This window comes from Adiantum capillus-veneris, chromosome 5, assembly GCF_014529385.1.
Source record: "Adiantum capillus-veneris isolate H3 chromosome 5, ASM1452938v2, whole genome shotgun sequence".
NCBI lineage: Eukaryota > Viridiplantae > Streptophyta > Polypodiopsida > Polypodiales > Pteridaceae > Adiantum > Adiantum capillus-veneris.
Genome location: NC_140935.1, coordinates 82,508,395 through 82,524,600, shown reverse-complemented (window position 1 = coordinate 82,524,600; position 16,206 = coordinate 82,508,395). Strand labels below are relative to the sequence as shown.

The following is a 16,206-nucleotide window of genomic DNA, read 5'->3' as shown; positions in this document are numbered from 1 at the left end:
GAAGGTGGACCATAAGTGACACAAATGCATCTTCATTGGCTATGTGAAGATGAAGAGATGTGTCATTGTCTCTTGCACCCAAAATCTTGGAGAGTTATTCAAAGCTCACAAGTGATATTCAGTGTACCAATTAAAGATACACAAATAACATGTGAAAGAGTTGAGTATTGTAGAGTGAGAATTGAAGACAGAGTGAGAATTCAAGACGTAGCCTCAAGTCCAACTACAGAAATAGCTCAATCTACTAGCCATGTACCTCCAACTAATAGTGTTCTAGAGAGAGCCAACAATTCTCTTGACACTATAACTTATGCGCGGTATTATCACCCACATTACCGCAAAAAAACAAACAAATTTGCAATATGAAATTTCCCGTATGCGGAAAAGACTGCGGCAAATATTGCGGTAATGGTCTAGCAGTAAAATCCGTGGTAATGCGTGCGGCTATATTTCCGCAAGTATTACCGCGTGTTTTATTGCAAGCATACCCGCAACTTTTACTACGTAGATGTTATCACGATCATTACCGCAAACGGATTTACTATAAAAAAATAGATGATCGTTTGGATGATCCTTTGCAGGACCATCCAAAAGGTCATCTATTTTTTTATTTATTTAAAATATTTTACTTATTAATTAAAACAAAATATCACAATTGGAAAATACATTGAGCCAAAAAAAGATTGATAATTTCATTTACATAAGTGGAATTACAATTGGAGGAGGTATTGAGCCAAAAAATGATAGGTATTGCATTTACATAAAGGACAAAAAAGCCCGCCTGTACAAAATAGAGGATGGTCATGTGGGATAGGGCAAGCGGGACCCGCATATACAAAATAGAGTATGCTCATGGGGGAGATGGCGGCATTTCGCGTGGAACTCCTTGACTCTGCAAAACCAGAAAAAGAAACAATTAACACTTTGTTATTTAATATTTGATATAAAATCAACAATTTGATAATTTAAATAAGATTAAATTTACATGTTGCAGACTTCTGCACGCATTTTCAAACTCCTCTCGAGAGACCATTTGATTTTCAAACAACCAACACCAAGTTTGATACTCGGTATGGTTCTCTCTATATCTTTGCACATTTCTGGTAGGGCGACTCATGGTAATGTTATACTGACAAAAAATAGCAACCAAATAATTAAATGAAAAACATTAGATTTTTTACAATAAAACTAATATTTTTACTTACATATTTGTCTTTCCAAGCCGTTTTTCCTCCCGAACCATAATGCGTAGGAGTCTAATGGGATCTGGCCTCAACTTGGCGCGTATACATCCTCGCATCCGTTGCCCTTTTTTCCTCTTTCTCTTCCATAGCTGTCTCCCACTCCACATCATGGACATTTCCTGGCCGATAGTTGTGCTCAGGAGACTCCATTGTCTTCTTTGCAGCTCTCTTCACACTAGATTTTTTGTTCTTGAGAAATGTTTTGACATGCTCTTGCAACCATTGCCTTGAGAATTGTTGCCCCTCAGGGTTGGGAAAACGCATGTGCATGCTTGTCTCTATATATGTGAGGTTGTAGGGATCCTACTGATCAAATTTGAGAAAATAATTGATATATGTGGAGTGGATTAATTGATTGACGTGTGTGCGGAATCTCCTGCCCTGCGCTGTCCCGAGATCCACCATACCTCCTCTATGAACCTGGTAGTATAACCCGTGAGCATCTGGTCCAGGCATGTCATGGTCCTCATCTTCTGTTGGAACAGAGAGTGGTGACTGTGGAGGAGAATCTGTAGTACTCCCCCCCCCCCCCCCCCCCCCCCCCCCCCCCCCAAAACAACAACTAGCTCCGCTCCCTCTTCGAGATCGACTGGCGCTAGCGCACGAGCTCCCCTGGCGCTGACTGCCAGAAGAGCGCCGACGTGAATCTGGGGCAGAAGGTGGGATAGGTGGACGCCCATGGAGTCGGACCCTGTGGCGTCGCACCCAAGGGTGTCTCACCCAACAGCGTCGGACCTTGTGAAGGAAAAGATGAACCTGGAGCTGTAGGTGGAAAACTCTGCAGGTATGGAGTGCCACCAGTCGGAGTAGAGACCTCAAATAATCCAAAAGCTGCTAGTTGTGCCGGTGAATAGCGCTACGTAAGGGTCTGCTGTGAACCTAACCACTCAGTCCGAAGACGCAATGCCCTCTCCACATCTGGATCGGTCACAGGTACGGTAGCGGACCCACCAAGAGCGTCCCGAAACTAGCCGAACCCTGATGATGACTGCTGAGGCAACGGCTGTGAATGATAGGCAGAGAGAGTGTCGGGATATGACATCTTGTCCGCCATGAAATCCTCAATGCTGCGAAAGCGTGGTGTGGAAGAAGAAGACATGGTCTGCATTTATTACAACAAAGATTAAACTAGGTAATAAAAATTCGAATATATGATTGAAAATCTACACATTGATTTTTTTCAAACATTGGATTCTCTATAGTACCCAATGTTGAAAGAATCCAATGTGGAAAGAATCCAAGGTGTGTCTACAACCTATAAAAGAGTCTTGCAAAGCCTTGAGTGCTAATAAGATATTAGTGTGTGTATTGGCTAATAAGATATTATTGTGTTTATGATTACTATGACCGATTGCGCGATCACTTGGATGGCCATTGGGGCCTTATATGTCACCTACGACTTAATCATGGAGGTATGTTTATGTTTTTGTGTTGATTACTATTTAATTTAACATAATTAGTGTGTGTAATTGACATGTACGCACACTAATTAGTGTGTAATTGACATGAACACACACTAAGTAGTGTGTGCATTGGCCAATGCACACACTAATCACACACTAAATAGTGTGTGCATTGGCCAATCACACACTAATCACACATTAATTAGTGTGTGCATTAGCTTGTGTGATTGACTTGTGCACACACTAATTAGTGTGTGTTAACATACACTAATTAGTGTGTGCATTGGCTTGTGTAATTGGCTTGTGCACACACTAATTAGTGTGTGCATTGGCTTGTGTAATTGACTTGTGCACACACTAATTAGTGTTTGTTAACATACACTAATTAGTGTGTGCATTGGCTTGTGTAATTGGCTTGTGCACACACTAATTAGTGTGTGTTAACATACACTAATTAGTGTGTGCATTGGCTTGTGTAATTGGGCTAATTACACACTAATTAGTGTGCACATTGACCAATCCCATTGACCAATGCACACACTAATTAGTGTGTGCATTGGCCAATCACATTGGTCAATGCACACACTAATCACATAGTAAATAGTGTGTATTAACACACACTAATTAGTGTGTGCATTGGCCAATCCCATTGACCAATTCACACACTAATTAGTGTGCGCATTGGCCAATCACATTGGCCTATGCACACACTAATTAGTGTCTGTTAACACAAACTAATTAGATTGTTTGTAGTTTGTACTTCCCATAACTATTAGTGGTTATGGAAACACTAAGGTGAAGGCTGCAATATTCAAAGTGGGTGAGATTGTGAGGTAATGGGTTTTTTTCAAGTACTATATCATGTTGTGTCTGCATGTACAATGGAATTTTTTTTCATCTACTATATTATTTGTGTCCTGTAGATTTGTGAGCTCCAAGGAGATAGAAGTGGAAGCCATACCAGTAGCCCATCAGCTAGCAATAGAGGCAGTGTGTGCTATTGAGGACCACGTACAATCCTTGTTAGCCAAGTACACCTATTGCTTCACCTTGTTGAGGAGATTGCCATTTGTGGGGTGGTTCACTCTAGATGGATGTTCTTCGAGAGAGATTCTTGAAGACTTTAAAGGATTTTGTTAGATTGAGGTCACAACCGGAGGTATGCAAAATCAATACAATATAGATAGCATTTATACGCTATGGAGTTACTAATAAAAATATGTGGTTTTAATGTTTTCAGGAGAGCATGGCAGAAGGTTGGGTGGTGCAAGAGGCATTTGTGTATGTCTCACAGTATCTCATCACAGTGGATCCATCGTTGCCTCGTCTGTGGAGTGAGAAAGAGGATCCTAGGAAGCACTCAACCATTCCCAGTGGAAAAGGCTCACTCTTCGTCATGGATAGAGAGTTTCATGCCATAGTCAACAACTACTATTTACTCAATGCCACTATCATGACCAAATGGGTCAATATGTACTTGGAAGCCCGCGCAGCTAGAGAAAGGGTTAGAGATGCAAGGAAGAGGTCCCATGGAGGTAGACGTTCACCTCCTTCTCCTAAAGAGCTTGCAAAATATCCTGATTTGATTCAAGTAGAATGGATCCATAATGCCATGACCAATGCCAAAGCACAAGGAGAACAAATAAGCCCTAAAAAATGGGAGTATGCGTGAGGATGCTTGTGCAATGTGAGTGTGTATATGTTATGTATGCATGTATGCAAATCACTTAATGAAATGCGATGTAACCTCTTATGCATTGTGATTGTAGGGTCTCACTTTCAATTCCATTTGGTCCGAAGGCCAACATTTCCGCACCTGCAAGATAGATGAGCGTCGGACCACTAATGATTGTGGCGTGATGGGAAACTTTGACACAACAACAGATGAGGTCAGATATTGTGGTACTATAGAGAGAATAATCAAAGTGGATTTCAGATCTTTTCACAAATTCCTCTTTGAGTGGCGATGGTTTGCGGGTGAGGTCAAAAGACATGAAAGTGGGCTCATTATGGTGGATTCCACCCAATTCCACCGGGGAAAAACTGACAACTTGGTGTATCCTAGTAGTTGCGAGCAGGTGATTTAGGCTATGTGCAATTAACTTAAATTAAAAATTTAATATATGTATATCAGCTTATTCTTTGTGTGTGACGTACAGGTCTTTTATGTGCCATGTATATATCAAAGAAGACTTTTGGTATGTCATTCCAGTCACACCGCGGGGTAGATCTATCTTTGCAGAGACGGACATTGAGCCAGTAATTGATCCCATCATACCATCACCACAAGAGGCAAAGGAAGATGTAGTTGAAGTTGAAGAAGGTTAGCCAAGCCTTGCAAATAGTCATCTTGAGGAGGAGGAAGAGGGAGAAAGCAATGATGATTCTATAGGAGGTGATGGAGAGGAGGAAGAATCTCTAAACTTTTTTATTGATTTGAATACTATGGGTCTAAATATGGATCCTAGTGCTTATAGAGATCTTATACAAGATGAGAATTAATAAAACTCTCCATTCTTTCACTTGTGTAGTAGATGATTAATTCGCAAATGTTTCGTTATGTGCTTATGAATAGTATTTGTAATGGTTTTGTTGTGAGTTCAATGATTTATGTATAGAATTTTTAGAGTGAAAGAGAGATTAAGTGAAGTGAGCATTCTGGAGAGTGTAGGAGTTGTAGTGTGTAAATACATTTTGAGTTGTATTGGATTTAAATGGTAACCCGCTAGAGAGGGAGGGGGAAGGGGGTCTATGGCCTTAGCGGTAATGGATGCCGCAATAATCGCGGAAATACTCGCGGTAATACAGGCGGTAAAATGCCGTATGAACAACAAAAGGGTTTCTCTCTCTCCTCATTTTGAATTCCTCTCTCTTGTTTTGCGGTAATGGTCCGCGGTAAACACCACGATCTCTCATAGTGTGAGAGGTCCAATTTTCAAAAACTGAGGAGATCTACATGTGTATCACATGCCCCTACTACAAGTGAAACTTGTGAATTGATGAAGTTTCTCGAGGGAGAATAAGGCTTGCCTTGCAAATGGGTGTACAAGAAAAAGTACACGGAAGAATATCCCAAGCTAAGCATATGGCTAGATTGGCTGCCTACAGGTTTCAAGAAAAAGAAAGACATGGATTTTGTGCTAAGATATTTTCTCTAGTGATCAAGATGCCTACATTTCATCTTGTGCTTGGAATAGTAGCCATTGAGGACATGAAATTGATCCAGATGTATGTGAAGACAACATTTATTCATGGATATCTTGATGAGGATATCTACATCAAACAACTAGAGGGCTTTGAAGTCAAATTTGAGAAGCCTATGACGACAGAACTAGGTGTGAAAGGGGACATGAAGATCACTTCTTATGTAACCGAAAGTTGAACGATGGTTCACTTATCATCTTGATACTCTATGTTGATGGTATGCTCATTTTTGGAAAGTCTAAAGGTCAGATTTCCATCGTGAAAAGTCACTTAGCACAAAATTTTATATGAGAGGTTTGGGAGATGCGAATCACCTTCTTGGTATGCGAACCAAACAAGATTAGAAGCATGGAATACTAGAGTTGTCACAAAAAGAGTATATCACAAAAAAATTATATCCACAAAGTCCTACAATATTTTAATATGCGGGTGGGAAGGCTACTATGAGTGTCCTACTGCAAGAATATGCAAAAATTAGCAAGAATGATGCTCCCAAGTGTGATGCTGAGAAAGCTAAAATGACCAAGGTGCCATATTCTTCAGTAGTTGGTAGTCTTATGTATGGCATGGTAGCCGCGAGACTGGACATTGCTAGGAGTCTTGGTAGATACTAGAAAGCACTTGGAAGTGGTGAAGCAAATCTTGAGATATTTAAAATGTACAAGAGAAAAATGTTTATGCTTTAAGAATAGTGATGCATACATTGTGGGTTTCACAAATGTGGATTATGCGGGTTGTGTAGACAATTGAAGATCCATGTCCAGCTATGTTTTCCTATTTAGTAGAGAAACCATATCATGGGGATTATGTCTCTAGGATTGTACCTCATCTTCCACCATAGAGGCAGAGTATGTGGTAATTTTTGATGCTAGCATGGAAACTCTATGGTTAGTTTGCCTAGTGGGAGATCTTGGCATTACTCAGACTCCAGTGTTGCATTGTGATAGTCAGAGTCAATTACATTAGCAAAGAACCCCGTGTTTCACTCCAGTTTAGGACACATAGAAGTCCTTTATCTTGTAATATGCAATATATTGGCCAGCAAGCACATTGAGCTAGTTAAATTTTATACATATGACCACCCTACAAATACTCTCAGGAATAGCCTACCCTGAGAGCGGTTTGCACATTGCATGGAGACAATGGTTTTAGGGTGAAGCCACTTTGACTCTTCACAGTCATATTGGTTGTACATACATACATGACTTGGGCCAAATTCACCTTCAAGTGGGAGATTGTTGGGACTCAAGCCAATTGGTTGATGGACACCTACTAGTAACATAACCCATCCAACCTTATTTTTTAATACAATATAGAATAAGGGAGCATCAAGTCATTCTAATCCTCACTCTGATTTCCACCCATACCATGTGTTCTTGATTCTCCCCCTTCCCCTCACATACGCATGCACACACCCGATAGTAGTCTTGGGGGTTCAAGGACTATATGTAAAACCTTTATATCGTGTCCGTTCAAGGACTATTTATAGAACTCTTTAGCTATGAACTTTTCACCAAATAAGAGACCCTTTTCCTATTTGATATGTAGATTCTTTTCAATACCATTTTCTACACACTTCTCTACGTGAAAATCGAAGAAAAAATAGAAAAAAATAACCCCTAGTGTTGAAGCCATGTTGGTGCAACCAAAGTTGGTCGACCATAGAAGATGGCATGGGCAAGTATGTGCAAGCTAGCAGAAGCATGGCAAAGGGCCAGAGCAGCTACAAAAATCCTGGGTAGACAGGTAGCAGCGGATGTGTATGATTGATGTGGTTTATACGCCAAGAAGGCTCCAAAAGGAGATAATTTGGGTAGCAGATGAAGGAGATTCAAGGTGCAATATTTGGGCCTCAAATGTAAAGCTTGAAGTGTTGAAGGAGCAGGTCCAGATGGCTCATCAAACAGAGCTACGGAGCCCAAGATATTCGAGTTTGAAGGTGCAATGAGTTGCAAATCCTCGCCGAGTAGGGTAGCTAGAGACAAGTGTCCCAAGTGGAGGTTGGTATATAGATGTGTATTGGAGCATACTCGTTTTTTCAGATTGCAAATTGGAGGTATGGATCACAGGTTATGGCCATTTGATGTTTTGCAGGGGGCCCGATTGGTGTCTACGTGATCGCATAGGGAGTCGTGCCATCTGACATTTTTTTGGCCTCCACAAAGTTTGGGAAGGTGCTATGTGGTGTATGGAGCTAACAGGATTTGACTGCTCGTCAAGCAAGGTTACGACTACAGGTTATGGCCGAACAAAGATTGGGTGTGGTTGCTCAAGTTTGGCTACAGATGGTTTTCTCATGTTTTTGCGGCTTCAGTTGGAGGTCTTCCCAGATTTGGATGAGGCAAGGGTTATGCAGATTGAAGGCGGAGGCGAAGAGTTTCGGCTGGCCTTAACGGTTTGGCGATCGAAACCTTGTGCATCAGATGGCAACACCAGAAAGGTGGGCATAGAAAAATGAAATCTTAAGTTTTTTGGTGGAATTTCAAGTTAAAGGGGATTGGGCACCTCAAGAGGGCGCCACATGGCAGGTATTAATCCCATAGGCAAATTCGAGAGGTGAAACTGCAAGGTATAAGGGGAGGAGTGTGAGCCATTGTGGGTGTACAAGCGAGAGAGGGGAGCTCTCCTTTGCATGGGATATGGCGTGGCTTTGTTGGTGGTGCACACGGCCCCGCAGGAGCGGCAGCATTGGGTTTTGGTTGTTGGTAACGGCGCCTGCGCCGCTGGCACTGGTGGTGATGGCGTTGCACAAAGCCCCCCCCCCCCCCCCCCCCCCGCCCCCCCCAACTAGCGATATCACTAGTGCCATTGGGGGTATGGCATGAGAGAGAGAGAGAGAGAGAGAGAGAGAGAGAGAGAGAGAGAGAGAGAGAGAGAGAGAGAGAGATCCCCAAAGTGGGGTGCCATATGCCAAAGGGCAAGTTCAAAGGGTGAGCAAAGCGGGCATTCCAAGCAGCCAAACAATGTGAAGTGACTACCATGCAAAAGCTTCTAAAAAGGCAATAGACTAAGTGTAGCAATGCACAAAGATACTAAAAATGATCTCAAGGTGAATTGTACGAGCTAGGAAGCTCCCATTTTTTTCTTTTTTTGGGGTCTTTTAGCCACTCCTATAAAAGGGGATGAACGTGATTTTTCATAGGCTTTTGGCAGCAATAGCTTTTTGGGCCACTATGCTTTTGGCCGTTAGGCTTATTTTGCCATTGGTGTTTTTCCATAGGCTTTTTTTGGCCGAGGGTTGTGCCGGCTCAGGGAAGTGGTTGTAAATGGTTGTGTATGCAAGGAAGCCATCATTGTTGTCTCTTAGCGTCATTCCCCCTTCCCCCTTCTCTTCTCTACTTGTGTGCGTGTGTTTTTGGAAGTGTGTCGGCATGTGTGCCCCCCCGAGGTTTGTCATGCAAAAGGAGATAGAGAGAGGTTGTGTGCGTGTGGAAGGATATGAATTGGGCAGAGCAGAATGATTGGGTGTGTTTGGTGCATTGCAAAGTGTGTGCACATATGGTCATGTGTAGGCAGTGGTTTTCTTGCGAATAGTGTCGAGTTTTGAAGGTGAACTCTAGTAGATTGGGGCGTTGTGTATACCCTGGGCTATAGTGAGGCATTGTTTGTGTGATGGGTGTGCTCCCCTTTTCCCCCTCTCCAACGTGATAGGCACTCTTTTTTATTGTAGTGACCCCTGTGAGGTAGTAGTCCTTGCTATCAGCAACCAACTGCCATTGGTTTTTTTGGCCATTCACCCTAGCAAATTCAAGAATTCACAGCTATTGTGGGAAGAAAATTGCAATTATACAATGGGGGTACATGCAATCCCAACAAGTGTATGCATAGTCCTCCAAGGTTACCCTCACTATTGTGGAGAAACAATAAAATCAGCAAGCTGAGAGCATTCGTTAACTTTGGTTGGCCCAATCTCTTAATGAGCAGCAAAAGTATGAATGAAGCTAACTTTCGGATTGCGGCTCTGATGAGAGAACATACCTTGGGGGGGTCACTTAATAATTATATGACAATCACGTGAGGGTAACATAAGGGTTACATACAAAAGGGTACCATAAAATGGAACTAGACAAAAAACTTACAAATTGAATAAGAAAAAGGTGTATATTATTTGTCAAAAATTTAGAGATAAGGAGTTTTAGAAATAGTCCTTGAACACATAATGAACCCCCCCTCCCCCCTTAGGAACACACTAAAGAGAGCAGTAAGCATGCAGAAGGACAATAATCACCCATTGTTGAGCTCTCCGCCATTAGAGCTGAAGGTGAAGAATCACAACAAACAGCTACCAAAAGAGTGTCAAGCAAGGGGAGCATGTGAATGATGTTCACGTTGCGTTTATTGCCTAGGTCACCAAGAAGGTCGATAAACTCAATATTGACAACCTCATACTCAAATCTAGATTCATCGTCAAAAAATTGGAGATGCATTAGCAGTATTCTATGTGCTGCTTCATGATGTGCAATCACGTTTGGCTACTAAAGCAAGAAAAGATAAGCGCCAATATATGAAGCTACCAGCAAAGAAATTTGAGATTTCTCCCACTTGCAAATCTCTAATATCATTGAAGAAAGATGACAAAGATAAAGATGATGATGCAACATAGTACCATGATCAAGAACAATACCTTGGTCGTAGTGTGGAATACGATAGCCATAGAGGACAAGCCCATTGATGGCAATGGGAGCAAAAATTGATAGAGATCAATCAAAGGGATGAGAACACTACCTCAAAAAAGGATGAGAATTGCCTCGAATTACACATGCCATGTAACCACCCAAGAGTCTGCATGAATTAGGTGCCAAAAATAGAACATTGATGTTAAAACCGACCGGATCAAACAAATGATGCAAAGAATTTCACTCATGCCAACCTCTTGTCATAACCTGTAATCTGTGTCCAATGCACTTCTTCAATAAATGCTAGAGCACACATCAAACATGCAAGCTCTAGTAGAAAGTACACATATTGAAGTGCATGCTGCCATCAAGCAATATTGTAAGAGGTCCTTGTGTATAAAATGTAGTGAAGTATGCGGTGCAATAAGGCCCGCACCCCAACAATCCTCTCCTTAGGGGTTTTGTTGCACTCCCACTATCATCCCCCCCCCCCCCCAACCCCCCAAAACACTAGGGGTATGGCACACAATAAACAAGCCTCCCTTTTAACACATACAAGTAGGTGGAGGGATTCACAATCCTCCCCTATACACAAAAGGGTGAGCATGCAAGTCTCTCACACACAAGGATGAATACTTCTAATTAGTGGCAATACAAGTTCATATCAACTTGGGCACTAAAAAATCCTTTCGCATGTGGCTTCTTATTCATAAGGTAATTGTATGGTCATAGCATGTTGGGGCAATAGATAAATGTTGTCGTGCACTATGTGTCTCCCTCCTTTCAACAATTCCTCTCATTCAAAAGGGAGGTCAACAATAAAATGCTAAGAGGTTGCATCAAAGGTTATGTTGGTCAAGATCTTAATAGTATTCAAAATAGCTTCGTATGGCAAACTTGGTTCACAAAGCTCTCTGCCTTATACTCAGCCCCCATAGTATTGTATCGGTCTTAGATAATTCTCAATTATCTTAGTGTTCATGTTATTGCATAGGTATCATTATGATGGTTCTGATGGAGGTCATGTTTCTCTTTCTCTTTGTATATATCTAAACTAACATAATATGACGGAAGGGGGAACCTTTTACATGTGTCGAAATCTGCGACGTGAAGGCTAAACTCCAAAACTGAATAAAGCCCTTGTGCACGCAATGAAGATCAAGGAGCTTCGGCGGCCGTCCGTGCTAGTATATATATTTTTTTGTTGGGACATATGTCCCTTTTCCCTCCCACAAAGGTTTTTCTTGTAACTTCAATACCAAGGCACTTTTAAGAAAAAAAGAGAAGCCTTTGTTCTTTTAAACCTTTGTGGTTACGTCAAAATTGCAATTTTGATGAATTCGCTCACAGAAACGAGACAAACAAGTGACACCGTGACTGCTTTAAAGGCAGGAAACTTGCTTTTTGTGTATACAACCTTACAAAAGCTAGAGATGCTCTTCAATATGTCGAAACTCCTGCAGCAGCTTACTTCATATTAGTGTTTGTGACGTCATCAAGTGTGACAAAGCAGATGACAAGTTACAACTTACAACTAGCTGCTGGTAAATTGTATTGCAATTAGTCTGATTAATGTTCAACATCATCATCATTAATAGTCTGATCATCATCATTACGTTCTCCTCGATCCGATAAGTAAATAAATTTATCTATGATACTCTTGAGCAATAAATAAATTGATCTATGATACTTAGACATTGATGATATTGAGGATCAATGTTAGTACAATTGAAGGGGTCGAACTCGGGCTGCTGCATGTAGGTGCGCTTCATAATCTCATTGAAAGTGTCCAGGCCGACCGTGTAGATGCCATCATCCAGGGACATGAGTGCACACTCCACCGAGCTCTCAGACAGACTCATTAACTCCTCACCTGACTCATAAACATGCTCTGACTGTTCATCATCCAATGACATCAGACTTGCACACTCCATCGATCGACTCTCATCATAAACAGAGCTGTTATCCTGCAGATTTTCTTGCTGATGGCAACTCTCCGGAGCCTCCGCCGCCCGGCCAGTGACCACCCGCGACACAGATTTACGGCCTGTACTGAGCTGCAACCGATCTGCCTTGGAATATTGTATTGGAGCAGCACGAGTACTAATTGTACTTTTGGAGCACTTGCCGTGCCATGTGAAGTCCTTACCACAAGCGTTGCAATGGTATCGCGGCTGCCCGCAACCAGCTTTCCTCATATTGTTGAAATAGCGAAAGTTTGTGACGTTGTCCCGGCAGAAACTGCAACGCGGATGAAGGTTCTTGAAATGCCTCCGAGTTTCCTCGTCCTCATTACTGGAGTCGGAATCGGGGCTAGTCTTTCGGAGAGCTCGGCTACGTCGATTAGGGTTTCCTGCATGGACAATCAGCTGCTGATTGCAGGCAGAAGTTGAGTCCGTACTCATGGCTAGTTAATGGTGCGCCTGGAACAACGGACCAGAGCCAGATAGAGCCCAGTTGCAGGTTGTTTCGCTTCTTATATTGCTTTTTGTAAACTCGCGAAAAGCAAAAGCGCGCCTACGCGCAAAAAAAATGCACACGCTTTCTTTTCGTTACTTGGTTTGTCTGAGGCTTCATGGACGTTCCACGTTGCATCATTGTGCTGTTCATTACCCATGATCCTAACCAATTTTCTTACCGCCGCTTTTTCTAGTATTGTGACCAACCTACATTGGCATCTTACGACTAAGACAATTGCAACAACACCTAAGGAAGATAGAGACCCCAGCTCTTCGAAAAGGCATCAACCGTAGGAACTTGAGCTGCTCAATGTTTATAAGGTAGGGTTTGATCAGGTGACGTAGATATTTTTTGATCGAAAGAAATGGATTGTCTAGGCGTCATAAATAGCCACACATTTTACGATTGCCAATACATGAGGAGGAGGCATGATCAAGTTATACAAGACAAAGAGACCATGATTGAAAGGATGGATATAGAAGAGATTGTAGCCAAATAAAAGGTGATCGAATTAGCGCTCAGAGAGAGCCTCATGATCGTAATGATATATAGAATGGATATGATTGCAGTGTTGATAATGATGAAAGACTCGAGACCGGAGTGGGAGGCATCAAGATGATAAAAGCCCTACCGTATCACCGTTTCAAAAGGAAATTGGAATCTAATCTCCCTAGTATGACACTATAAGAGGAGTTGTTTATAACCGCTAGCATTGCCGCGGAAAAACAAACAAAAAAGGAGAGAGAAAAATTTACAGGGACGGCAATAACTGCGGCTATAAACGTGGTAGAGGTTTATCAGCAATAAGCGCGATAATAGTCGCGACAATATGCCCGCTGCTATTATCGTGACCTTTGTCGCTATGATTATCGCGCATATTATCGCTAAACGTCAATTCAAAAATAAAGGTGCTCAATTTGGGTGGCCCAAATGAACACCTTTATTTTTGACCTGCATAAAACAATAAGACATCAATTGTTTTTTGGAAGAGTATAAAAAATACCAAAGCACTGAAATTGAATTTACTTTACCTTGACAATTTAAAATATAGAAGATCAACTATTTAAAAAAGTTAACAATAAAAAGTAAATAGTTGTATATACATTGTGCCACATTAGGACTTTACGAAAGTTTGACAAAACATTTTTTTATCTAATCATCGTCGTCGTCCAAAGGCACGTATGTTGGATCACTTTGACTTTACATAAACCTAAACGAAATTAAACAATTATCCACAGCTCAAAACAATTGATACAAAATTACTTGTTTAAACTTACCGCTTGTAGTGGTTCAACCGCTTTGTCGAATTGCTCGCGAAAGATGTCATTGTTTTGGAACAACCATCGCCAAGTATCAAATTCTGTATGTTGCTCCCGATACTTGATCATCTCTCTGGTTGGTCAAGAGAGAATGACATTTTCCTAAGTTAGCAATAACAATACCAAAATTATCAACTACAATCTTTATAATCACCGATCGACATTATAATTCAAATAATCTTACATATTTATCCTTCCAAGCTCCCTTGTCTCCTAAGCCATAGTGCGTGACAGTTTATCTTGTGCGGGCCTCGCGTTATTGTCTATATGATGAGCCCGTCGCAACTTGATCGCTCTTCTCTTGAATTGCCCACTCCCACTCCGCGTTTGCCATGTTGCCACCGTGGTAACTCCTGTTTGGATCTCTGACCTGGTTAGCTGATGCGCGCCGTACACTGGACTGCTTGTTTTTTAGAAATGTCTTTATGTAGCCCTCCAACCATTGTTGTGAAAAACATTGATCGAGGGTGTTTGGAAATCTAGCTAACAAAGCGTCCTCAATGTACTGTGCATGATCGGGCAGTTGGTCTCTGAACTTTGTAAAACAATTCATATACGTTGAATGTATAAGAACTTTTAGATGGCGTCGAAATGCCCTGTCCTGTGTTGTGCCGAAATCAACCTCCCCGTCATATTTAACCTTGTAGTAGCGCCCATGTGTGTCTAGTATGGGTGCGTCAGTATCCTTGTCCTCTGCGTCATGGGTGGCACGCTCTGAAAGTGGGGACTCCGTTCCTTCGCCACTACCAAAACATGCGAAACCACAAGATCCGCCGCCGCTTCGTCTCTCACGACGCTCGTTGCCCTGAGACGAGCGTCGACGCGTGCTACTAGAGGAATTCCATCGACGATTATCTGGCAAAGCCGGAGTGGAATGGAGTGGCGTAGGACTCTGTGATGCCATGGGAGTAGGACCCTGCGATGCAAGGGGAGTAGGACCCTGCGATGGAATAGGAATAGGACAATAGGAAGGGAGAGTAGAGGGAGGTGCCGTCGTTGTGAGGCTCTGTAGGTAAGGAGTCCCTCCCTGACTCCCCCATGGTGTAGTCTGCGGAGAAATGCCGTAGGTCGCAAGCTGCTACGGAGTGTAGCGGCCAAACAAATCCTCCGTGGAATGGAGGTACTGTTCTCGTAAAGAGATAGCCCGCTGTAAGTCAGGATCTACGACCGGTGGAGGAATCTGAGAAGGGTAGGTGTAGGATGGCTATGCCTGCAAATAACAAAAAAAAAACCTATGATACTCATGGTTTATGGTTAACTACGTAGAAACATTATTTATTTCTTTGCTTGTTCTTACAGACTCAAGACTCGGGTCTACTGGAGGCGATATCCACCCCGAGTGGGAGCCCACCTGAGATGTGAACCAACCAAAAGAAGAGCCAGTTGGTTGCTCCTCACCAGTTGGTCTGTCATCTGACATCTATATTATAAAGAGCAATATAAGATTAATCTTTCCATCCTACTCACTCATCTATAAATACGTACACAAGTATATTACCACACAAACACGTAGATACATATACATACTAGTAGACCTAAGTAGAGGCTAGTAGTGCCAAAGGTCAATTGCACCTCTTTAGATATCATCGCTATCTCAACCGTGGTAAAACCAAAGGTACGTTGCGATAATCCATGCATGAGTGGATCAATGACCGCAACGTCAGGATTAAAAAAGGACTATACCCAAGAGGAAGCGTCTAACCTTCGGATGCTATGCTCCCGTACTTAGTGCCTACATACATGCATAAACAGATATATATGTTCACACATATATATGTTAAGGTTGTCAATGTAGCCATCGTTTTGTGTTGGTTGTACCTAAATTCAACGTCTAAGTGATCAATTGATCGTAACATTACAATTCTCTCCGAGAGGATATATATATTAGCACAAAAACACGTAGATACATACACATACAAGTAGACCTAAGTAGAGGCTAGTAGTGCCAAAGGTCAGCTCC

The 16,206-nt window shown here is 42.0% G+C and overlaps 1 protein-coding gene across 1 annotated transcript; it reads right to left on the bottom strand.

The window, feature by feature from the left end:
• Positions 1 to 11,867: 11,867 nt before the first annotated feature.
• On the bottom strand, positions 11,868 to 12,886 carry LOC147457610 (uncharacterized). Its single transcript, XM_086513623.1, has one exon. It carries the CDS (start codon positions 12,870 to 12,872, stop codon positions 12,117 to 12,119), a length of 756 nt encoding a protein of 251 aa, XP_086369749.1. The 5' UTR covers positions 12,873 to 12,886; the 3' UTR covers positions 11,868 to 12,116.
• Between the last annotated feature and the right edge of the window lie 3,320 nt (positions 12,887 to 16,206).